This window comes from Ovis canadensis, chromosome 15 (assembly GCF_042477335.2).
Source record: "Ovis canadensis isolate MfBH-ARS-UI-01 breed Bighorn chromosome 15, ARS-UI_OviCan_v2, whole genome shotgun sequence".
Classification (NCBI taxonomy): Eukaryota; Metazoa; Chordata; class Mammalia; order Artiodactyla; family Bovidae; genus Ovis; species Ovis canadensis.
In genome coordinates, this window is record NC_091259.1 from 84600983 (window position 1) to 84627346 (window position 26364).

The 26364-nt window shown below is 43.8% G+C and overlaps 1 protein-coding gene across 1 annotated transcript in view; it reads right to left on the reverse strand.

Annotated features, from left to right (window-relative positions):
• The window catches only part of NUP160 (nucleoporin 160), a 43786-nt gene extending 18573 nt beyond the window's left edge, over positions 1-25213 (reverse strand). Inside the window, exons 1-15 of the mRNA XM_069555698.1 lie at positions 24834-25213; positions 24447-24558; positions 19501-19711; positions 18680-18902; positions 16517-16595; positions 16094-16208; positions 15257-15415; positions 8529-8606; positions 8158-8255; positions 5762-5846; positions 4194-4262; positions 2519-2602; positions 2052-2222; positions 1012-1111; positions 569-734 (exon numbers count right to left, since the gene is read on the reverse strand). Of these exons, the coding sequence (XP_069411799.1) occupies positions 569-734; positions 1012-1111; positions 2052-2222; positions 2519-2602; positions 4194-4262; positions 5762-5846; positions 8158-8255; positions 8529-8606; positions 15257-15415; positions 16094-16208; positions 16517-16595; positions 18680-18902; positions 19501-19711; positions 24447-24558; positions 24834-24933 (1850 nt within the window). The 5' untranslated portion in view covers positions 24934-25213. The remainder of the gene's footprint in view (positions 1-568; positions 735-1011; positions 1112-2051; positions 2223-2518; positions 2603-4193; positions 4263-5761; positions 5847-8157; positions 8256-8528; positions 8607-15256; positions 15416-16093; positions 16209-16516; positions 16596-18679; positions 18903-19500; positions 19712-24446; positions 24559-24833) is intronic.
• Positions 25214-26364: the final 1151 nt, after the last annotated feature.

Sequence of the window (26364 nt, forward strand, 5' to 3'; positions counted from 1 at the left end):
TGCTCTATGAAACAGGAAAACCAGCCATGTCACACAGGAGTGAAGTAATCACTCTGGTATACAAGTTACTTTCATGCCATGTAGCAAAGTTTCCTTCATTTTTTTCCAGAAATGACAGACAAAATGTATTAGAGGAAAATACATTTACATTTTAGAATTTACAGCTCAGTTCCCTGGTGGCTCAGATGGTAAAAGCATCTGCCTACAATGTGGGAGACCCGGGTTCGATCCCTGGGTTGGGAAGATTCCTTGGAAAAGGAAATGGCAACCCACTCCAGGACAGAGGAGCTTGGCAGGCTACAGTCCATGGGGTCGCAAAGAGCCAGACATGACTAAGCGACTTCACATCATGGTTAACAGCTAGACTTAAATTCATGAGTCTTGTTTCCAGACTTGAATTCATGCGTTAGATTTTCTGTTTAAAAGCTGAAAACAGCTACTTAGACTCGTGACAACTCACTTTAAGCCACTGCTTTGTACATATCTGAATTATATTCAAACCTGATATTGACACTAAGAATTGCTAAATTTCCATTAGGAAATGGACTTTACCCTAAATTCTCCTTACACATCAATAGTGATCAAATCTTCCAGAATCTGTTCTGCAGCCTTTTCTGGAGACTGTAGGTTGTAACAGCTCATTTCCATCATTACTGACATATCCATAGTTACTGACTCTCCAATCAGCCGGAGGCATTTTATGAGACACACGACATCCCGAGCAACATCCACGTCTGTAAGTGAGAGAAAGGCGACGTTCATGTCTCAGGTCAATGAAGAGCTGCTAGTTAATATCATACTAAAAAAAATATTAATAATATATGACAGATAGCTATCTGAAGTCCTGGAGATGCTTAGGCCTCCTCAGTTTGTTTTTTTTTTTAATGTACAATGAGGTACACTGACCAGGAAAGGTCACAGTGGCCATCAATGTTTTTTGTATCTGTTTGAATGAAAGCATAGGACTTAAGGAGAAAGGAGCTTGAATGTGGACCTAATAATCACTCTTACCATCAGATATGGTTGTCTCATCCTCTGTCAAAAGACTCTCATCAGGGAGGAGATACAAATGATCCACTAAGGAAGAAGGCACAAGGAAAGACAGGTACCCCTGCAAATACAAAGCTTCAAGTTATATTAGTTTTTTTCAGTGAGTGTTTAAGGGTATAAAATAGTTGAGACCTGAATCTTATCATGAAGAGACCCCAGACAAATCCAAACTGAAGGACACTCTACCAAATAACAGGTGTAGCCTTCAAAGAGGGTCAACGTCAGGGCTTCCCTTAAGAATCTGCCTTGCGATGCAGGGCACGAGGGCTTGATTCATGGTTGGGGAACTAAGATCCCACATGGCCCGGAGCAGCTAAGCCCTCTCACCACAACTAGGGAGTATGCATGCGGCAACGGAAGACCCCACTGGACGCACCTAAGACCAGATGCAGCCAAATAAAGAAACAGTTTAAAAAGTTAGTGTCACGAAAGACAGAGAAAGGCCGACAACAGTTGGAGGTTAAGTAAAGAAACATGACAACTCAACATATGCAAGATCTTGAATTGGATCCCAGATCAAGGAAGAAAAATTCTAAGCACAACTGGTAAAATCTGAATATAAACCAATATCAAACTGCCTGATCTTTAAATTGTGCTGCAGTTATGAAAGAATGCCGCTATGCTTAGATACACGCTAAAATGTGTCAGGATCAAGGGGCATGATATTTACAACTAACTCTCTAGTGGCTCAAGAAGAAAGGCAAACGAAAGTTAATAAATGGTGAATCTGGGTGAAGGGGATATAGAAATGCTTCATGCTATTCTCGTAACTTTCAAAGAGGGAATCACTTCAATGTAAAAGGTGAACAAGATGCAGAAAAGGGTAAATAGTGCAGAAGACTATTTAAACACAAATTAACTATAATTCTGAGGATGCCCTCTGCCCTGCAAGAGAAAACCCACCAAAGTCCTAAAAGCTAACTACAGTATACAACAGACATTGCATTCTGAAAGGCCCACTGAACAGCCTACAGGAGCTCTGTGTGTTTCCGCTCTCTTACTTTCTTCAACAGGCACACCATGTTTGTGTGTGGATTCAAATGCAGGGCAAGAGGATGAGAAAGGGCTTCTTGATACTGAAGACAGCAGGCATAGAACTTGCACCAGAATTCCTGCTGTAAATTTCGGAACTCTTCCTGGGAAAATTCATACTCTGTTACACTTCCTTGGAGCTGGCAAAGAAAAAAAAAGGAAAAAAGAAACTCTTGATACCATTTCAGATATTTTCTTCCACCAAACATAAATGTTTATATCACTTTATTAAACCATAGGGAAGTGAATATTCCTTAAACTATAGGGAAGTATAAATGCCATAGACTGTTAAATTTGTATCTAATTCTTTAATGAAAAGGTTTAGAAATTTGTATTTCTTAGCAACAAGGTCCAGTGAACAATTTGAACAATTTCTTGGTACCAATCTGCCCCACAGTGAGATGAAAGAAACTGTCTTTCTTTAACCAAACCTCACCTCACTTTCAACAGCTAAAGTAACTTCTTTCTTTAGTTCCATCCAGGAAAGGTCTAAATTCCTCTCAGTTCCTCGACAGAAAATCTGAAGAGAGAAACAAAGAGACACTTTAGAGTACCACACAACACTAAAGACTAACTGAAAAATACTCCAGGAGACGCTGAGGCAATATATAACAACACAATAGACACTGGACATGCCTGAAATAGCACAGTTACTCTTAACATTGTGCAAATAACTTCTAACCGTGAGATCACAGGAAGATGAAATAGTTTCTGTAGTCCAGGATAAACTATAAAAACTCATGAGCCTACAAGAATTATAAAATGAAACAGAACATCTACTGCTCAGCTGGAGGGGAAATGTAAGATGATGCCAAATACAGACATCCTGACAGGCGCAAAGGTGAGCGAGAGCAGTGGTGGAGGTAGGCCACTCTACTGGGAAAGACTCTCCTAAGGTAAAGCTTGTGATCGGCGCCTTACTGATCATTCAGGATCTCAGTCTGCAAGAGACACCATGAGAAACTGTACATCTGACTACTGTTAACAAGAAGGGCTGATGAGATGAAAGAAATAATGCCTTAGAAGTAAGTGATTGTGTCATCCTGGAGTTTTATTAGAGAGAAAAAAGAAAACATAGAACAGCCACATATTCAAGAATGTATCCAGGAGAAAAGTCAAGGATCTGGAAACCACATCACCTGGGAGAAAGTTAAGGGACTGGGTGTACTGAGCCTGGAGAAAGATAACATGGAAAATGCTTAAAATACTTGAAGAGTTGCTTTATAGAAAAGAGCCGTGTTCTGGGAAGCTCCCAAAGAAAGATGCCACCTAAATGATGCAGGATTAAATCTGATCTAATACTAGGATGGACTTTTCTTTGGCTGTACCACACGGCTTGGGGGACTTTAGTTCCCCAAACAGGGATTGAACCTGTGCCCCAAGAGTGAAGGTGCCGAGTCCTAACCACAGGACTGCCAGGGAATACCCTGGGATAAACTTTCAGATGGCACAGTTCTGAGTGGTAAGTCACACAGGAGGAGCTGAGATAACTTGTCCCTGGAGGCAGAGACAACTAGAAGCTGACTAGCTGTCTGTCAGAGAAGCCTCAGAAGGTATTTCTGCTTTGTGTGGGAGGTCAGATCAGGAGATTCTAAGGGATTTTTAAATTCTATGAGTGATTATTTCAAATTCATGAAGCTAAGTGGCAATTTAACAAAGTCTAAGTGACTTGCATCTCTTATACCCTGTAGCTTTGAAGCTTAGATTTTTTTTTTTTGAGTTTTCTTGAACCTGAACCAAGTCAGACCTTTGCTGTACTAACAAAAGGGTAAAAACCGTACCAGCAAACCTATGCAAGAAAACATTTAAAATTTCTCTCTAGTATAGAGAGTATACGCAGTGTAGTAAGGTGTGTCTTCACAACAGTGTAGGTGCAGTTTCTCCTGTACTAGCGTCACGCTTCACTAGTCAGTGGGAAAGTGCCCTTAATCCTCTCTCCACATTGGGACTCTTGGTATTCTTATGGAAAGAACATTAAAAAAAATTACAACAGCATTTATAAACATCCGTATATACAACTGCAAAACTATGTTGGGGTTAGTACATGCAAAACAACAAAAATTAATAGTAATCATTAACTATATAATAATAGCAAATATTTTTTCACTGACCTGTAAAGCTTTACATAAAGCTGCATTAATGAATCGCCCTGGTGTAAAAAGACTCTGCAAATACATCTCCTGTTAGAACATTGAAGCAAGAATTAGCATCATTCTAAAAAAGATAAAATTCGGAAAAATTTGAATGAAGCATCCAACACATTAAAACCAAAGTCTGTATTTCTATTATGTGAACGTAGAAATTCTGCCCTCTGCGTAGAGCAGAGTGGCAGAGCAGTCATGAATTTTCACCCTGAGACTGAAGCCTCTAGTGTTCTGGACCAACTGGATGTACTACACTGAGAATGTAGTACATTCTCACGGAGCACTTCAGTGGGTCAGCTTATCAAACGCCAATCTGAAAAGTGAAGAGTTCCTATCTAGGTTATTAGTCATAAACGCCAGTACGAGAACAATTAAACAAAGCTAGTTTCACCATCCACAAAAGGCCTCATGCATGGTTCACATATGAAAAGGAAAGGAATCAATAAGAATAGGCATTATATATATAAAAAAGAAACTGCAATAAGCTCTAATAAGTGGGGAAATGACGTAGGGAGAACAACATGGAAAGTCTCACACTGATTATTTTGATCAAATTTTATGAACCAGATTTGCCAATAAGTAGCAAACTTGGTTGACCTTTATTCAAGTTTCCTTCCTTCCTTCCACTGAGGTTCTGAGGGACATTTATAAAATGACAAACATGGAGAAAAACAAGAATTTTTAAAAATCAGCATGTGATTTTGAATTCTAGACGAAAGTTAAATGCCAATAAACTCCTGGGATTAAAAATATAGCAATATTCAAAATGGGTTTCCCAATCCTACAAAGAGTCAACGTCTTAGACCCAGAGCCCATAATCTTTAAGCTCATTTTAACAGTAAAGAATCAAGTTTTTCTTCTGTTTACCTTGAGGATGTCCCTGAAAACCAGGGAGCCTGGCCAGTTTTGTTCTCTACTGCATTGCCTTTTACAGCTGTGTTCTTCACAGCATATACCTCTGTCAGAATTTATTTTGTTTCTAGTTTTTATGCATCTATTCACACGGTTAGTATAGTGGACACCCATGGTCTGTGCCTGCCCAGAATCCATTTCCCTTTCTTTTACTAACAAACCCCTTACCTTTCTCTGAAGAATCACTCCTCTTCTACCCACACCCAGCTGAACTTCACCTTCCACAATAAGAAGGTCCAGGCTGGACATGTTGCCCACGCCAAGCCAGAATATTCTATCATTCTGATCAAGCGACCATGCCAGGCCAGGGTCGACTCCACGACCTAGTACAGAAGTGCTCTCTTTTCTGAACAAGCTTGTGCTTGTTCAACAATAAACCCAAAAAGGAGGGAAAGCAGAATAGAGACAAAGGAGAAATGAAGCCCGAAAGGCATTATTCCAGCCCTGGCTGAAACCAGGTAACTGAACTTCTCAGCAGCACAAGCCAATACGTTCAGCTTAAGGCAGTTTGAGGTGGGTTTCTTTCATCTGCAGCTTAAAGAGTTCTGCTAATACAACTGGTTCTTCTCAAACTGATGATCAGTGTAAATCATCTCTTTATATAAAACTTCAGCGTCACTTACTCTGGGGTCTTGATCATCTCTGATGACAATTTCTTCCTCCGGCAGAGGCTGCATGAAAACTGGACTCCACTGACCTGCAACATTACTACAGAGAAAAAAGTCCATCAGTCTACCTAAAGATGATGAATAAAAATGAAGCTTATGCGGTTAGCAATATCTGGGCAGGAAGGGTCCCACTGCTGACCTCTGCAACTACTGCTTGATGAATTCTATTTTTTTTCTGGCTGCGCCAGGCAACATATTTCCCTGACCAGGGACTGAACCCGTGCACCCTGCAGTGACAGCATGGAATCCTAACCACTGGACCACCACGGAAGTCCTCGATCAATTCTATTTAAAATAGTTTCCAAAAAAAAGAAACATATTCATAGCAGAGTCTGGATTATAGAAGTGCTCCTACTTCTTTTGATGGGCATCTTCCTGAATTAAAACTCTAAACACAAATCTACAAATACTAGCTAACTTTCATTCTACATTTACCACACGCGACACCTTCTGCAGGTGTAATTCTGGATATACTTCACGTATGTGCTTAGTTGCTCAGTCCTGTCCAACTCTCTGTGACCCCATGGACTGTAGCCTGCCAGGCTCCTCTGTCCATGGGGATTCTTCAGGCCAGGATACAGCAGAGGGTAGCCTTTCCTTTCTCCAGGGGATCTTCCCAACCCAGGGATCGAACCCAGGTCTCCTGCATTGCAGGTGGATTCTTTACCATCTGAGCCACCAGGGAAGTCCAAGAATACTGGAGTGGGTAGCCTATCCCTTCTCCAGGGTACGTTCCCGACTCAGGAATCAAACTGGGGTCTCCTGCATTGAAGGCAAATTCTTTATCAGCTCAGCTACCATAGAATCCCACACTTCATTTATACCTTATGATAATTCTTTGAAGGATACACTGCCCTCATTTTAAGATGTCTAAAGTGAGGTTTAGGGTATCTCACAGCTAATAAGGTGGGGAACCAGGTTTCAAACTCACCCAACACTGGATTCTTTGCCTTTTTAACCCAGTTGCCTGGATGCCATCTATAAGGAGTACTCTCTGCTTTCTGAGGTGTGGTTCAGGGTCAAGCTGGGGGCAACCACTCCTAGAATTCTAATCTAGAATATGGGTTTCATAAGGGACCCCTTGGGTACAATTACTTTATAGTTGACTCTTGAACAACATGGGGGGTTTACAGGCGCCGACCCTCGAAAACCCAGGTACAGCTTATTCAGGGAACTGTAGATCCCACAGTACTAGAGTAACTGCTATGAGAAAAATCGATGTATTAATTGGACCCCCCAGTTTAGAATCCATGCTGTTCAAGGGGCAACTGTAGTTCCAGGAGCATCAAAATATGATCCAAGGAATCCTTCATACGTTTCAGGAATTACACAAGTGTCTGATTCAAAACTGGTTCTTAAATGTGTTTTGTAACTGTTAAAAATCTTAAAATGCATATTATGTAAATAAAAGGGTTTCCCGATCAAAAAACGAAGTTTGAGAAGCTCTGTTGTTGTAGAATCTACTTTTTACCTTAGGGTGAGGACACTGAGACCACAAAGGGGCTGCAGTGACTTTTGGAAGTTGTGGGTATCAGAAATGGAGTTTGCTTAAAAACAATGGAAATGTGCAGATTACAAGTATTTGGGACCTTGCTCGCTCCCCAGCCTTCTTGGAGGCTGCCCTTGGCTGGGGGCATCCCACACTTAAGGCAGAAGACGGTGAACATGAAAAAGTCGCTAGAGTTGCTCAACTCTAGGCTCCAACCCGTCATGAAAAGTGGAAAGTGGGTGCTGCGGTACAAGCAAACGCTGCCAACGATAGACAAAGCAAAGCGAAACTGGCCATCCTTGCCAAGCACCCAGCCTCGGGGAAATCTGAAGTACAGTGTTAGGCTGTATGAGCCAGAACAGGCCTCCATCGCTGCAGGGGTGTTAACACGGAACATATTAGCCAGAACAGGCCTCCATCGCTGCAGGGGTGTTAACACGGAACTGGCAACGCACGTGGGAGATACCAGAGCATGCACACTGGCCGCCACGGGTGCACCCAGGTCGTGCCAGGACAGACTGGTAAAAAGTCAATCACGCACAGCTTTTCTTTAATAAAGCCAGCCAGAGCTTGTTTGAAAAACAAACAAAAAAAGAAGTTTTTTGGATATGTGCTATCTCTCCTGATAAAGATGGTATACATGCATATTTCTGTGTGTCATTCCAACTCTAAGAATCTTTTTTCTGTCCTAAAACCGCAAGGTAAGAATGCAAAATGAAATAGAAGGTCTATCAGAAGGCAGGCAACCCTAGGGCCGAACCCTTTAAATGCACACATTTGACTTTTGCCTACACAATGAGCGCCCTTCTCTAAGCGTGACTTTGCCTGGGGCAAGGCAGGAGGACAGAGGAGAGGGACGCACTGTTCAAAGTTGATGTATTTCACAGCCGTCTGGTTCTCGGCGTCGTGCCACAGGGCCCAGATATCCGTAGAGGTTAAGGCAAAGTCAATCAGTGTCTCCTGGAAGGAAATGCAGGGAGAAAACAAACAAATACAGGTTAGAATAAGACAGAAAGGGCCCTACTTTACGGTGAGTTACACTCATATAAGCAGAGGTAAAACATGGAAACAAAAGATGGTGCCACGTGAACCAGGTGAAATCCAAATCAAATTTTGTTTGGACCAAGTTTCATTAAATAATCCACTCTAAGATTACAATCCCATTACAACAGGTAAGTTAGCCAATACTTCTTTCCTGTACTTGAGTGATATGCAAAGCATGATTCAACCTACCTGAGAAGTGAACAGTGAGGAGATGTGATCTAGGCTATAGCGGTTATTCTCAGCGCTCACCAACTGGAAAACGCAGAACTGATAAAACACAAGTTGCTAAGTTAATACTTGAAATAACCAACATGCCATTTTTCTAAGCAAGTAAGAGTTATTAGCATTCAAAAACCAATTTTTAAAAAATATGTGTGGTAAAATATATGTAGCACTTACCATCTTAACTATTTTTAATTGTACAGCTTAGTAGTATTAAGTACATTTATACTTGTGCAACCAATCTCCAAAACTTTTTTTTGTTTTTCAAAACAGAAACCCTGTGTTCATTAAATCCCCCACCCCCACCCCCCACCCCGCCCAGCTCCTGGAGACCAGCATCCTACTGCCTATCCCTAGGATCTTGACTCCTCAACATAATGGTACCTGTCTTTTAGGGGCTGTATTTTTACTTAGGAGGACAATATCCTCAAGGTTTACCCACATTGCAGCATGTGTCAGAATTTCTTTCCTTTTAAAGTTGAATAACATTCCGTTTTATGTAAATACCACATCTTGTTTACCCATTCGGTCATCGATGGAGACTTAGGTTGCTTCCATTTTGTGGCTGTTGGGAATATTGTTGCTAAGAATGTGGGTGTACAAATGTCAAGACCCTAGTTTGAATTCTTCTGGGTATATATCCAGAAGAGGAATTGCTTGGTCATACGGAAATTGAGGAGTTGCCAAGCTGTACCCCATAGTGGCTGGGGTACAGCCTTTTACATCCCCACCAGTAATGTACAAGGGTTTCAATGTCTCCACATCCTCCCTAACACTTGATATTTACTATTTCCCCCCGCCATGGTAGCTATCCTTGGGTATGAAGTGGAATCTATGGTCAGAAACCTATTTTTAATGCTTTTACCAAAAATAATTTAAAACATACACATGATAGAAATCAACTCGAGTCAATCTTCCCTACAAACAAAAACCTATAAAATAATTCATGTTTCATATTTAACTGTACTGCCAAAACAAAAAAAGATGTCAAACTCAAAAATAATATTTAATGAACATTATTTTAAATAATTTCTTGACAAAGAAAATATACTATAAACTAATAAGAGTGATGATTCTATCCTGGTAACATAAACAACTATTCACAAGAAGCTTAAAAAAATATATATAGTGATTCCCTTTGAGAGAAAAACAGACTGTACAAAGCATGAGAAAAATATGTGGTGGCCACATTCATTCCCGCCTCCAGCTACATTTTACCAGCTACATATCTCAAAGCACTACTGAGACATCAATCAACTTAGTAGGTCTCAACCAGCATTTAAGAAAAAAAAAAGATTAAGAGCTTATCAGCTCATCACCCATGGTGAATATATTTCATGAAAACTGTTTTCTGTTATATGTCCATCGCCACATAACGGTGTCCAGATGGCCATGTAAACTATTTGCTGTTCTTCCAGCCAAAAAGCTGGGAAAACGCTGGTCCAGTGCAGCGCTTCTCAAACCACCTGTCGTAAAGGAACAAAGGGACGCTTTTTTTTTTTAAATTTTTAACCTGCTCCAGACTAATATTCTTTTTTTGGAGGGGGACGGGGGGCACGGGCAGGGGCTCCACTGGGTGGCATGTGGGAATCCTAGTCCCCCGAGCGGGGACTGAACCTGCGTACTCTGCAGTGGAATCATGGGGTCTTAAATCGCTGGACCGCTAGAGAAGCCCCTCAGACTGATTCTTTCATGACATACAGAAACCACGCATGTCTGCGGCAACATCAAATCACTTATGCTTCCATTCTCTCAGTTTCTGTACTTATTTTATTGTAAACTAGTAACAAACAATTTGTGGCCCAAGACCATTCCACAGACCACATCACAGGTCTGTGGCACTTCTGTTTGAGATTTTTATTAGTGTCCTAGACGGAAACCATTACTATTACTGTGTAGTGGCTAAGTCCTGTGCAACTGGTTTTCAACCCCATGGACTATAGTCCACCAGGCTCCTCTGTCCATGGGATTTCCCAGGCAAGAATACTGGAGCGGGTTGCCATTTTTTTCTCCAGGGCATCTTCCAAACCCAAGGATCAAACCCATGTCTCCTGCATTGCAGGCAGATTCTTAAGCATTGAGCCCAAGGAAGCCCAGATGGAAATACATATGGCATAATATAACACTGAGGACATGATGCTGAGAATGATTAAATTAAGGCACTTAACAGAATTAGTGTCCAAAGAACCAAAAGAAAACCAAGAAGAAACAAATGAAACTAACAGGAATGGATGTAAACTACAGAGATTAAAAAGGCCAAACAGGGCTTCCGTGGTGGTCCAGTGGTTAAGAATCTGCTTTGCAATGCAAGGGACACCGGCTCGATCCCTGGTCCAGGAAGATCCTAGAGGCCTCAGAGGAATGGAGACTGCTCCACAACAAGAGACGCCATCCCAACAAGAAGCCCATACATCGCAACCAAGAGTGGCCCCAACTCACCCCAACTAAAAGAAAGCTGTTGTGCAGCAACAAAGACCCACCACAACCAATAAACAAATCTGGAAAAAACAAAACCAAACTTCAAATGTGCAGGTTAGGGAGAAAAAAACATTCTGAAGAGCAGTTTTTGTTTAGGAAAAAAAAAAAAAAACAACGACCTCAACCTCATTATACTCTGAATAGGCACACCAGCATTACATGGCTGCTAAAAATGAAGTGTATATGATTTTAGGCTTCATTAATAAACCTTAATGCTTAAACCAAAGCAGGTAATAGCTCTGCTCAATTTGACCCTAATTCTAGAATAACACATCCAATCTCAGTGTAATCTTTAGAGCACAGGTTCTCAAAATGTGGTCTGCAGACACCTAGAGGTCCCCGAGACTAATTTCAGGGGGTCAATGAGGTCAAAACTCTTCACAGTAATTCTACATTATTTGCCCTTTTCATTGTGTTAATATTTGCACAGATAATGCAAAAAAGCAACAGTGGGTCAAACTACTGATGCCCTAATGTCACAGTGGCACCAACCTGAACACTCTTTCAAGATAAAAACTCAACAAGCTAGGAATAGACAGGAACTTCCTCAACACAAAAATACACAGCTAACATCATACTCAGTGGTGAAACACCCAAAGCTTTCTCTCTTAAACTGGAAATGGAGGGTGTCAACTCTTGTCACTTCTATTCAACACTATACTGGAGGATCTGTTCAAGGAAATTAAGACAAAAAAAGAAAAGGCACACAAACTGGAAAGGAAGTAATAAAACTATCTTTATTTGCAGGTGTTGCTGTCCTATAAATAGGAAGTCCCAAGGATTCCACTATAACACTACCAGAACTACAAAGAGTTCAGTATATATAAAATCAATATAAAAAAGTGAATTATATTTCTATAAACCTGCAATGAGGAACCAGAAGTGAAATTAAAATAACTTCACTTACAATAGTATCAAAAGGAATAAAATACATAGGAATAAGTTGATTAAAAAAACCCCACAAAACCTGTATCATGAAAACTATAAAACATTAAATGGAAAAGCATCCCGTGTTCATGAAGCAGAAACCTTAATACTGTTAAGATGGCAATGCTTTTCAGTATGATCTAGAGTTACCAAATCTCTATCAAGAGTCTGTGAAGTAGCAATAAACATACATGTCGGTCTCTGGCTCCTGACACCGAGCTCCTAAAACCCCTGCCATCTTCTGAGTGGTGACAGAGGCGCTGGGAACATCTTTTGTTATAGTAGCTGGTCTTTGACCCTGGTTTCCAGCACAGACTCCTAAATCCCTGTGCACTTCCTGAGTGACAGGAACACCTTTTGCTCCAAGAGCTGACTCCTGGATAGCTTCAGGATGGCAACTGGTCACCAGAAAGAGGAAGCCTGAATAGAATCTTGCAACTTTCAGCCCAGACCCCTATTTTCTAGAAAGGGAAGAAAGGCCACTGGCTCAATAATCTATCATGCCTATGTGATGAGGCCTCCGTAAGAAGCCCTATCCCTCTGGGGTGTGGGGAGCGCCCAGGCTGGGGAACACATCCGTGTGCCGGGACGGTGGTGTGCCTCAAGACCCTTCTGGACCTCACCCCACCTACGTCTTCAGCATTTACTGTATAATAAACCAGTAACCGTGAGGGCTTCCCTGAGTTCTGTGGGCCATCCGAACAAATTACTGAGCCCAGGGAGCGGGGGGCATGAATCAAGAACCCAAGGACAAATGACTTCTCTTGTGGTCCAGGGTTGAGACTGTTTCCAACGCAGGGGGCGTGAGTCTGATCCCTGGTCAGGGAACTAAGATTCCGCAAGTGAGGCAGTTTGGCCAAAAAGGTAAAAAATGAAACAAAACAAAAAAAAGAACCCAAGGAGGTAAGAATAAGAGTCTCCGTATTGGGCAGCAGCCTGGCTTCGGGCGATGAGCGTGAGCAGGGCGAGGGGGCGTCCACCTATGTGGAAGGCCTGGGGCAGGGTGGAAACTCATGCAGGGCGAGGAGGGTCCACACGGAGAGACAGCCCGCACTGGAGACTAGAGCCCAAGGAGGCGAGGAGGGTGTCCACTGCACGGGGGTGGACCAGCGCAGTGTCAGCATCCGAGGTCGGGGGAGGGCATCCACGTGAAAGGGCACCCTGGAGCGGGGCCGCTCTCGTCTAGTCGCTCAGTCGTGCCTGACACACGGACTGCAGCACGCTGGGCTCCTCTGTCCTTCACTGTCTCCCGGAGTTTGCTGATGCACTGGGACACCAGAGCCCAACAGGACTGAGGAGGGGACCCAGACAGCTCAGCACCCAGCATGGGGAATCAGAGCTCCAGTGGAGGAGGAGGACAAACCCAACCTTGCTGGAATGTCACTAGGATTAAATGGATGGTATGTGTGGTGTGTGAGTCCAGAGGAAGCACACAGTCCACACATCTGCTGTTAATGTACATAAAGGGCCCGGCACCGTGCCAAACACAATATCCAACAATCTATTTATTTATTTGGCTGTGCCACAGGGCTTAGTTCTTGTTGCTTTCTGCCATAAGGGTGGTGTCATCTGCATATCTGAGGTGACTGATATTGCTCCCAGCAATCCTGATTCCAGCTTGGGCTTCATCCAGCCCAGTGCTTCTCGTGATGTACTCTGCATATAAGTTAAATAAGCAGGGTGACAATATACAGCCTTGACGTACTCCTTTCCCGATTTGGTTCATTTGGACCGGTTCCAAATGAATAAAGAACCGTTGTTCCATGTCCAGTTCTAACTGTTGCTTTCTGACCTGCATACAGATCTCTCAGGAGGCAGGTAAGGTGGCCTGGTACTCCCATCTTTTTAAGAATTTTCCACAGTCTGTTGTGATCTACACAGTCAAAGGCTTTAGTATAGTCAATAAAGCAGAAGTAAATGTTTTTCTGGAACTCTCTTGCTTTTTCCATGAATCAGTGGATGCTGGCAATTTGATCTCTGGTTCCTCTGCCTTTCTAAATCCAGCTTGAACATCTGGAATTTCATGGTTCATGTACTGCTGAAACCTGGCTTGGAGAATTTTAAGCATTACTTTACTAGCATGTGAGATGAGTGCAATTGTGCGGTAGTTTGAACATTCTTTGGCATTGCCTTTCTTAGGGATAGAATGAAAACCGACCTTTTCCAGTCCTGTGGTCACTGCTGAGTTTTCCAAATTTGCTGGCATATTGAGTGCAGCACTTTCACAGCATCATCTTTCAGGATATGAAATAGCTCAACTGGAATTCCATCATCTTCACTAGCTTTGTTCGTAGTGATGCTAAGGCCCACTTGACTTCACATTCTAGGATGTCTGGCTCTAGATGAGTGATCACACCATCATGATTATCTGGGTTGTGAAGATCTTTTTTGTACAATTCTTCTGTGTATTCTTGCCACCTCTTCTTAATATCTTCTGCTTCTGTTAGGTCCATACCATTTCTGTCCTTTATTGTGCCCAACTCTAATCTTCTTGAAGAGATCTCTAATCTTTCCCATTCTATTGTTTTCCTCTATTTCTTTCAACTGATCACTGAAGAAGGCTTTCTTATCTCTCCTTGCTATTCTTTGGAACTCTGCATTCAAATGGTTATATCTTTCCTTTTCTCCTTTGCCTTTGGCTTCTCTTCTTTTCTCAGCTCTTTGTAAGGCCTCCTCGGGCAACCCTTATACCACTGTATTGTATCCTAAATACCTCATCGACATACAACAGCTAATGTTTGAATGATGAGCAAAATCATTTCATAAAATTAACTTCCCCTGCACTACTTAATAACACCTACATCCCGTTCACAACTCCATTTTTTTCACTCAGACTTTCAAACTAGCTCTTTCTTGTTTAGTTTTGGTTAACCTTTCCTTCCACGGACTTCCCTTGTGGCTCAGCTGGTAAAGAATCCACCTGCAACGTGGGAGACCTGGGTTCGATCCCTGGAGAAGGGAAAAGTTGCCCACTCTAGTATTCTGGCCTAGAGAATTCCAAGGACTGTATAGTCCATGGGGTTGCAGTCGGACACGACTGAGCGACTTTCACTTCACTTTCCTCCCACATTCCTTTAAACTCTCTACTCCCTTTCATCCTGAATTTTCCTTTCAGATCTTTCAATTCACACAGTAGCACAAAAAGTGGAAACATTTTTTTGTGTGGAAACAATGCAAGATACATCTAGAGACTGATGTGAGAAGCTGAAAAGAGGCTCGATGAGCCTGCTGCTGCTGCTCCACGCCAGTACACACAGAATAACGCGATACATGTCTCAGCTGCCTCATACCTGTCCTCGCTTTGGTGCGTGCAGGTATACTCCCAGGTAGAGCCCCATGGAAGGGGAATAAGCAAGTCGCAGTTTGTGTCCAGTCCCAGCAGTGAGCCGGAGATCTTTATTTACGGGGACGAACTCCAGCATGTCAGCCACCATCAGGCACATTTGGTCCTGTCAAGAAAAGATTTAGTAAGTGGTATTAAAAAACATTCAAGATGGAAAAAAACCTCCTTCCCTTTTTAAAGAATGCGTATCCATCATATCTAGCACCGTATGTGATTTATCTGCTGAAAGGCCCTAAGGTTTGTTTTTTTTTAAAGGGCTGAGATGAAAACATTTCTTTGGTCTGATAGATAAAATCATTAGCTATTTTGTATTCAAAGGTTGAATAGTATTTTACCAACTTGCATTTTATTTTTTTAAGTTTTTATTAAAAAAAAAAAAAAAAAAAGGTTTTGGCCACACTGTGTGGCATGTGGGATCTCAGTTCTCCAACCAGGGATCCGACATGCACCCCCTGCATAGGAAGCACAGGATCCTAGACACTGGACCCCCAGCGGAAGTCTCTCAACTTGCGTTTTAAAACCGCATTTGTCCTGAAGTGAAGCGTATACTTTGTACGACTTCAGCCTTTCTGTAGGACTTAATTTCCCAAAATAAAAATACGAAAATTCCGGGGAGAAACGTAGGAAAAATAAAGTTAACTGAAACTGCTGAATCTGGAAACAGCCCATCATTTCCTAAGTAAGAGATCTGCTCATCTTTACGTGAGGAAACGAGACTTATTTCAACTTCTCTACAATCCGCAACCCTACTGTAACTTACAGCAACTATCAGTGTAGCATTTACCTTGTAAGACCACATTCGTAGTTTATGATCTTGACACAGAGCAAAGATGAAGGCATTGTGCTCGACACAATGCACAGCAAGGCTCAGGGGACGATCTGAAGGCCCCTGGTCCCCTCTGAAAACGGAAGGCTGAGCATTAGCGTTTTATTGGCGCCAATTACCCGATCATCAGAGTTTGCAATTTAAGAGACAAAATAAAATGTACACTCTTAATGGAAGGAGCAAGAGTTTCCAGGCTGGAACACAGCACACTTTCTATCTGACTTGTGTCCAGTTACTGGAGTGCAGTGTTGTGTAGACCCTTCTCCTTTCCAGCATGACGTTTATTTGTCTTAGAGTCAGACTGGAAGCACTCATCACCGCTGACCAGGGCAAAGGCTCACACTCTTGGGCCCTCTGATTCACCGGCTAGAGACCACTCACCTGATAGCTGTGGGCATCCAGCCTATGAGCAGGCGCTGCATCACTGAACTTTGTTTCAGCTCCACGATTGACACCACCCCTGCAAGACGGAAAATAGGCCAGTGATACCCAAGGCACCCTGTGACCATACTTGGCGAAACCCAAAGATAAGAGTATGCAACCGTGAACAAGGAATTTATAACGGGTGAGCTTTCTATACCAAGGAAGCCTTAGGCTGTACCTTTTCCATAGATATCTCCTAACTAAAATATTCTGAATCATTACTGGATCAAGAGCAACAGCAGTTTTATATTCCGAGGGGAAATTTTTGCCATTTACAAATGGTGACCCATGTGGCTGCTCAGAAGCAGCACTTCATTCTTTCCAAAAGCAACCATCAGTACCTTTCCTGTGCTAGGCGCAGTTCTAGATGCGAGAGATACAGCAGAAAATACAAGTGAAAACAGTCTTGCCCTCCTGGAACTTAACAGTCCACTCAGAGGAAGGGGGAAGCAGACAGTTAACCAAGTAAACAGAATGCATTAAGTGGAGAAAAAGAAAACACGGAAAGGGTACAGTGAGTGCGGGGAGGGGTGGCGTGCGCTACCATTTTAAAAAGTGGTCAGATCACCCACTGAGAAAGGACCTAAAGGAACTGAGAGAATGAGCCACAGTGGTAGCTGGGGACAGACTATTCCCACCAAAGCCCTGGAATCCAGACTGCAGGGAGAAATATCAACAACCTCAGATATGCAGATGCCACCACCCTTATGGCAGAAAGCGAAGAAGAGCCTCTTGATGAAGGTGAAAGAAGAGAGTGAAAAAGCTGGCTTAAAATTCAACATTCAAAAAACGAAGATCATGGCATCCGGTGCCATCACTTCATGGCAAACAGATGGGGAAACAATGGAAACCGTGACAGACTTTATTTTGGGGGGCTCCACAATCACTGAGAACAGTGACTGCAGCCATGAAGTTAAAAGACGCCTGCTCCTTGGAAGGAAAGCTGTGACCAACCTAGACAGCATGTTAAAAAGCAGAGACATTACTGTGCTGACAAAGGTCTGTACAGTCAGAGCTACAGTTCTTCCAGTAGTCATCCGTGGATTTGCGAATGGAACGTAAAGAAGACAGAGCACTGAAGAACTGAAGCTTTTTACCTGTGCTGGAGAAGACTCTTGAGAGCCCCTTGGATGATCAAAGGAGATCAAACCAGTCAATCCTAAAGGAAATCAATCCTAAATATTCATCAGAAGGACTGATGCTCAAACTGAAGCTCCAATCCTTTGGCCACCAGATATGAAGAGCTGACTCACTGGAAAACACCCTGACGCTGGGAAAGATTGAAGGCAGAAGGGGACAACAGAGGACGAGACAGTTGGATGGCATCACTGACTCAATGGAAATGAGTGTGAGCAAGCACCGGAAGATGGTGAAGGACCGGGAAGCCTGGTGTGCTGCAGTCCACTGGGTTGCAAAGAGTCGGACACAACTGAGCGATTGAACACCACCAAAGCCCTTAGGCAGATGTGCCTGGTATGTTCAAGGAACTGCCAGAAGACATGTGGCAGGTTTGGAGGAGGGGAGAAAGAATGAGAAGATGCAGTTAGAGAGGCAGCAGGGCGTCGCCCTAAGGACGCTTATGGCGTTTATTGGAGTGAGATGAAGAACAGCCCCGCCCTGAGGGCTTTGAGCAGTGGAATGGCATGACTCAACGGAGGCATGACTTCTCCGTCTGCCTGAGAAGTTTCTGCAGAGGGCTAAGGACAGATCTGGAAAGATAATTAGGAAGCAAACGCGATAGTTCAGGTAAGAGAAGGTGGTAACTTGGAGCATGGTAGCAGCACTGAGCTTCCTTGTTTCAGTTAAACTTATTTTAGTTACAGCACCTCAAACTGAAAATAGACATCAGGCAACTCATCTCTACTAAAGGCCTTAGAATAGGCCACCTTATAGCCACCTGTTTTCCTATATTCCAGTAAGCTGCAGTTCCTCATTCACTGTATAAAATCCCACCCTCTTGGGAAAAACTGTGAAGTGTTAGGGACTCATTAGGAAAGTAATAATGAATTTAGGATGGTTTGGAAGCAGTTCCTGCACTGGATAATGGCCTTGGACTTCTAACATCTGTCTTAATGCCAGTATCTGTTTGAAATTAAATCCATGTTGCATTCCCGTTCTTACCAGGTACATCATAAGGAGGTAGTTTAAGAACAAAGATCCCCCCAGAGGCAGATGGCAGAGCAAACAGAGCCTCCCCATCATTGCTCAGCCAGGCTGCTGAGGCGGCAGAACCAGGGGAGAGGCCAGGCACTGACGGGATCAACTGATAGTTGCAAGGATCCCTAAAATCAACTTTTCCAATGTCAGTGAATATTGACTGCATCTGACTTTCGATTGCCAACTCCTGTGGAGAAATGAAAAAGAAAAATCTGTTAAAAACAAAATAAACGAATTTTGCTCAGTTCCTCCCAATTGCTATCAATGTTTTTAAAGTAAAAAATTGTTGAGTTGAAAAAAGAAGCTGTTCTTTTCAATAAAACTATTTTTGCAACTTAGAATGTATTTGATCATTTTAAATAGTAACTAGGAAAGTATGAGGCTTCCCCAGCAGCTCCTCAGTAAAGAATCTGCCTGCAATTCAGGAGATGTGGGGTCGATCCCTGCGTGAAGATCCCCTGGAGGTGGAAATGGCAACCCGCTCCAGTAATTCCATGGACAGAAGAGCCTGGGCAATTCCACGGACAGAGGAGCCTGGGCAGTTCCACGGACAGAGGAGCCTGGGCAACTCCACGGACAGAGGAGCCTGGCGGGCTATATTCCATAGGGTCGCAAATGAGCCGATCATGACTTAGCGACTAAACAACAATGCCAGCACGGAAGTGTGCTTGGTTAGGGCTAGCCAGGAATCCATCCTTTCTTCAGTTCCAAAGGACACTGCTCTAATACTAAATTTGCGACCAAGTAACCTGAGAAACAAAGGACATTATACTTAACCAACTTACACTCCTATACATCCGGGAAGGGTGTGGTAAAAGCAATCTATGCACGGTCTGATTGGTCAATATCAAGATCATCACATGATTCTGAGCCTCAGAGACGTGAACTCCTCCGGGTAGAAGGACGCAGTTTTGGAATTTGAGGCGAACTGCATTATTCAACAGATTTATGTCCAATGACTCTTCCACCAGCTCCAATGTATCTCCAGAGGTTTTCCTATTAAAAAGAGACATTGGTAAAAAACAACAAAAAAGAGAGTTTACACTTTTCTTTCTGATTGTTGCATGGAAATGTATGACAATAGTTTTCAGGTGAACTCTAATTCAAAAATTTTGGATAAGCAAACTCAAATCAATTCTGACATTCCAAACCACATTGTATAGTCTACAAAACACAGCATTATATACAATTCAACTATTATTATATGATTCTCTGTTAAATGGAGACATTTCCAAACTTGATAGTATGTTTAGAACAAAGTGTTAAGTCGCTTTAGTTAGTTCTGACTCTTTGCAACCCTATGGACTGCAGTCCTCCAGGCTCCTCTGTCCACGGGATTCTCCAGGCAAGAATACTGGAGTGGGTTGCCATGCCCTGCTCCAGGGGGAATCTTCCCGACCCAGGGACTGAACACAGGTCTATCTTATCTCCCCCACTGGCAGACGGGTTCTTTACCACTAGCACCACCTGGGAAACCTTTAGAACAATAGTCAATTCAATTAAACTCCACTAGGATTAAAATTCACACCACACACTCACAACTTATAGTGTAACATGGCCTCTACATATAATCACTATAGTCATCAAACTACAGTGATCTTATAAGTGGGTGTTTCCCTTCTAAAGCTTCCTCCTGCTAGGAAGCAGGAGAGACTCCTGCTCACGTATACCTCTGCTATGCAGTAGCTTCAGAACCACAGACAGCACCATGCTGGCCATGTCCTAACCAGATCTCATCTACTGCACTACCTGAATCTCCTGTCAGCGGGCTTCCACCTCCAGGATCTAACGCTTCATGATCTGAGGTGGAGCTGATGTCACAATAACCAAGGGCACCGCAGATGTAATGTGCCTGAATCGTCCTGAAACCAGTCCCCCCACCCCAGATCTGTGGGAAAATTGTCTTCTGGGAAACTGGTCCTTGGTGCCAAGAAGCTTGCGGACCACTGCTATGGGCGATCACCTTTGGTTTAACAGCTTTGACTGACGATGATTTCTAAATCTGTATCTTCTTCAGCCCACACTCTCCACTCACCTCCTGACTACTGCCTCAAACTTGCACTTGTATATCAGGGATCTCAAACTACACCTGTCCGAAACAGAATTCCTGGACCCAGCAAACCAGGAAAAACATCTGCTTCACCTCCACTTCTTTCCCAACTCATGGATGGCGTCTCTGTAACTTCCAGTTGCTCATGCCAAAAACATGGGGTTCACCCTTGAATTTTTCCTTTCTATATACCCTACATCTGATCCAACACTAAATTCTAACAAAATCGTTTTAAAGCATATCCACTATTAGAAGATTTCTCACAGCCTCTAACAATACCAAACTCATTGTAAGCTGCCACCATCGTTTGTGTGGATTGTGGCACCAACCTCTAATTGGCCTCCCTGCTCCCATCCCTTCCTACTACACTCTGTTCTCAACACAGCAGACAAGCACCTTTTAAAAACACTGTTATTTATAATACTTCTTCACTTAAAACCCTCCTCTCACTCAAAGTAAAAGTCACAGCCTTGAAATAACTGACAAAGCCCTAATCTGCCCCTTGGCTACCTTATTCCTCCATCCTTCATTCTCTCAAGAGGCAGACTTCTGGCCCTTTGCCATTCTTTGAAAACAACACACAAGCTCCTGTCTCGGGATTTTTGCCCTTTTTCTTCAAAGACTCTACCTGAAATCTCACCCCCTGGGTACCCTTATTTCCTCTGCTCAAATGTTAACTTATCACTGGGTCTTGCCCAACTACCCTATGTGAAATATTAAACATAATAATTCCCCTTCTCCCTTCCCTGTTCTCCATTCCACATATCACCTGATGAACTACTGTTTTTTGGGGTTACTGTTATTGATCAGCTTCCGCTGAGAGCAAGGACTGTCTGCTTTATTCCCTGCTATGTTCCCAGTCCCTAAACATTCACCGGAACACATTGTGTGTCTGCAAAGTCACTTCAGTCTGACTCTTTGCAACCCAAAGCCCTACAGAGCTTGCCAGGATCCTCTGTCCATGGGATTCTCCAGGCAAGAATACTGCAGTGGGTTGCCATGCCCTCCTCTAGGGGATTTTCCTGACCTAGGGATCGAACTCACATCTCTTGTGTCCCCTGTACTGGCAGGTAGATTCTTTAGCACTGGTGTCGGAACATATTAGGCACTCAAAAATATTTCTGGAATCAATGAGATTTGCACCTCTAACATAGGTCTTTCTTCTGAACCTATAAATTTCAGTGCCTACTTGACACTGTCAAAATGCAACTACACAGACACTTTAATAGCACGGCTAAAAGAACTACTTAACACCCGTCCAAAACCCATCTTCTACATCTCAGAAGACGGCAATCCTTCTGCAGGATATCTGGTCAGTCACACCAAAAGACGGGAACTTGTCCTTGCTCCCTCCTTTTCCCTTACCATCCTTTATCCCATTGCCAGTCTATCACCTAGTCCTAATGAAGCTACCCTCTAAGTGTATCTCGAATCCATCTATCTCTGTTTTTCTAGCTACTCCCACAGCTGAGTCACCAACATGTTGAGAGGGTAACAGGCATGAAGGCCAGCGGTCTCCAAACGGAGGAAATAGCCTGCAAGTGTCAGACATTTTTATCTCTCTTAAGCGGCAGGAGGAAGCAGGAGGAAACAAACTATCGATATTTTTTCCTTCTCTATACACATTTAAAAGGAGGTTTCCCTTAAAATACTGTGTTGCCATAATGACACCTGGTTTCACAAGAACTTAACTATTCTCAAACCTAGAGACAACCAATGCCTTTTTCTTATGGAAATGTTTATCTTAAGCTATGTTAACATACTATGCATCTACCCCAAACTCTATCTTCAAGTTGGTTCCACCTCTTGGCTCAGAACCTCCTTGACAAACCAGTATGTTATACTCAGATACTGTTCCTCTAATCTATGTAAATGAAACTATTTGTATGGTGATCTTCCCTTCTTCAAGATTCAAGTTAATCATTTTATGGCCCAGGATGAACCATTTGGTGCCAAGATTATCCCAAAATGCATCTTATGGGTGAGGGGCCTGGTGCCATTCTGAGTTTCAAGACATTCCTTTCTTTCATTAACAGAATGCTGCTGCTGCTGCTAAGTCGCTTCAGTCGTGCCCAACTCTGTGTGACCCCATAGACGGCAGCTCACCAGGCTCCCCCGTCCCTGGGATTCTCCAGGCAAGAACACTGGAGTGGGTTGCCATTTCCTTCTCCAATGCATGAAAGTGAAAAGTGAAAGTGAAGTCGTTCAGTCGTGTCCGACTCCTAGCGACTCCATGGACTGCAGCCCACCAGGCTCCTCCGTCCATGGGATTTTCCAGGCAAGAGTGCTGGAGTGGGTTATATAACATTCAGCTGAAGACTAGCAGGGGGGTACTCTTTCTGAACCCTTCTGATGCCTATGTCAGAAGCATTCTCTATCTCCTTTATACTATAATAAAACTTTATTACACAAAAGCTCTGAGCGATCAAACCTCGTCTCTGGCCCTGGATTGAATTCTTCTCCTCCGGGGGCCAAGAATCCCAGCGTCTTTGTGTGATTTAACAACCTTTCAATGTCTTACTTGGTCCATCATAAAAGCAAACTGTTCTTTTGTATTTTACCCATCCATCCCAAATCTATTTTACACAAAGCAGAATGATTATTTTAAAATGTGATTTTGATCATGCTTATAGACTTTCAGTGACTGCTCAACATACTCAGGATAAAATTCACATATCTTGGGGCTTCCCTGGTAGTCTAGTGGTTAAGAATCTGCTTGCCAACTCTCGGGACATCAGCTCGATCCCCGGCCTAGGAAGACTCCATATGCTATGCAGTAGCTAAGGCCACGCTCGAGAGCCTGTGCTCTGCAGCGAGAAGCTGCCGTAATGAGAAGCCTGTGCACCACAGCAGAGACCAAGCACAGCCTGAGGTCCTTCGTGATGAGTCCAGCCTAGCTACTAGTCTCAGCATCGCTCACGTCCTTTTCCATTTTGCCATTTGCAGTTAAGCCGCATAGATCTTTAGTCAGTTCCTCAAACCTGTCTAATTCTTTTCACCTCATGGATTTTGGAGACAGTGATCCCACTTGCTCAAATGCTCTCTCCCACAACACCTTGCTTGGCTAACCTTTCACCCTTCCAATCTCAGGTTAAATGTGACTTACTTTAGGCCTCTCCAGCCCCACCAATAATACTTGGTCTTCCCATTAGCCTCTCAAAACCCTATTCTTCTCCTCTGAGGCAAGAATGAAAAATCTGTATTGATATACCTATGCATGAACATTAGCTTAATGCCTTTTTCCTTCTCAAAACTGCCCCATGAAAGGTAGGTCCACGTCTCTTACACTGCCACACCTTGCATGATGAAAATGGTGGTTGTTTTTGTTAGTCATTTTGTCCCCAGGACACCTAGCAGTGCCTGACAAGTAAAGGCTCAAACACATAGGATGAATGTAAAGCACTACAAATACATAATGGGCTCATGTTTAAAAACTGGTCTTTGGGGCTTTAGCCCCTATGCTACATTTCTTCTGCTTTTAGTGTTGCCTGATAGGGTAACTCTTCCAGAATTCTGGGTGTCCTTAATTCTCCACTGATTAAGACAGAAATAGAAAGCAGTCTTTTTTTCTTTTCCTGTCTACAACCACTCGGAAAATGAATGACATCTCAGGGCCAGACAGGAAAATTCAGCCGCCGAACGACCCGACCTTCCAGAGGCCTTGCCAAACACAGCACTCACCAATGAATGAATCTGTTTCTGGTGACGGAGAACAACTTGCCACTTTCCACATAGTAGAAGCCTCCCGCGCTCTCACTGCATTTCACGGCTCCCGCCGCTGCATTTGCAGTTCCTGTAAAAGGTGAGTGGTCAGCCTGCACACGTGGTTCTCTGGGCATGACACGGACCGAGGTCGCTGAGAAAGCAGAGGAGGACGGACTGACAGTCCATACAGAATGAAAGGGGAGGGAAGAGGAGGCAGCAGGACACTAAGGTAGCTCTGATTCCTGTGCTAACAGGCATGTGGGCTCAGAAGGGTAACGGGGGGGCGGGGGTTGGGATGGAGAAATCCACAGGGGAGGCCCGAGGGGAAGGTTCGGATCGCGCTCTGCTGGGATGCTGCCGTACCAATGCCGCAGACGGTGAACTCCCGAAAGTGCCTGGGCCTTTCGCGCTCAGCGCCGACGAGCTCCACGAAGCTCCGTTCCACGGCTCCCGCCGCCGCCATCTTCCCGCGCCGCCGCGAGGCCCGACGGGACACCAGCAGGGCCGGGCGAGTGTCGTCACTTCCGGAGGGCGGGGCAGGCGGGCAGGTGGAGAAGTCCGGCGAGGTCGAGGGCGGCCGGATCCTGCGTTGAGGTGTCCATCGAGTTAGCTGGAGATCAGGTGCGCAGGGAGGGAGCCGAGGGAGAAAGGGCTAGGGGAAGCCTGCGGACTCCACCTGAGGAAACCTTTGCGTGGCCGGCTAGGACGCCCCAAGCGGCGGCGCCATATTTCCCGGCGGCCTCGGGGCAGGGGGCGTGGCCGGGTTTGTTTCCATTTTAAAAACGCCGCGCGGGACGCAGGTCGCAGCCTGCCGGGAGGGGCGAGGTCCCGGGAGGCCCGGCAGACGGGCGCCCTCTACTGGGTTTCGAGCTTGCGGTCATCTCTCCCTGAGTCGTGGTATCTGTCAGTGCATCTCCGCTCTGTCTCCTTTTATTCACCCACCCTTAAGCGAGCCTTGGGGATGGGATGGTGGGTGATGGGGGCGGGGGCAGTGAAGGGCAGAGTGTCCTTTTGTGTTGGAATTTTTCCGAGAGACTGTATACGAGTATTTTTGTATAATGAACTGTAATGTATTCTGGTATTCACCCATCTGGAATGGGTGAATTTAACTCAGATGACCATTATATCTACTACTATGGGCAGGAATCCGTTAGAAGAAATGGAATAGCCATCATGGTCAACGAAAGAGTCCGAAATGCAGTACTTGGATGCAATCTCAAAAACGACAGAATGATCTCTGTTCGTTTCCAGGGCAAACCATTCAATATCACAGTAATCCAAGCCTATGCCCCAACCAGTAACGCTGAAGAAGCTGAAGTTGAATGGTTCTATGAAGACCTACAAGACCTTTTAGAACTAACACCTGCAAAAGATGTCCTTTTTATTATAGGGGACTGGAATGCAAAAGTAGGAAGTCAAGAAACACCTGGAGTAACAGGCAAATTTGGCCTTGGAGTATGGAATGAAGCAGGGCAAAGGCTAATAGAGTTTTGCTAAGAGAATGCACTGGTCATAGCAAACACCCTCTTCCAATAACACAAGACAAGACTCTACACATGGACATCACCAGATGGTCAATACCGAAATCAGATTGATTATATTCTTTGCAGCCAAAGATGGAGAACCTCTATACAGTCAGCAAAAACAAGACCGGGAGCTGACTGTGGCTCAGATCATGAACTCCTTATTGCCAAATTCAGACTTAAATTGAAGAAAGTGGAGAAAACCACTAGACCATTCAGGTATGACCTAAATCAAATCCCTTATGATTATACAGTGGAAATGAGAAATAGATTTAAGGGACTAGATCTGATAGAGTGCCTGATGAACTATGGACAGAGGTTCGTGACATTGTACAGAAGACGGGAATCAAGACCATCCCCATGGAAAAGAA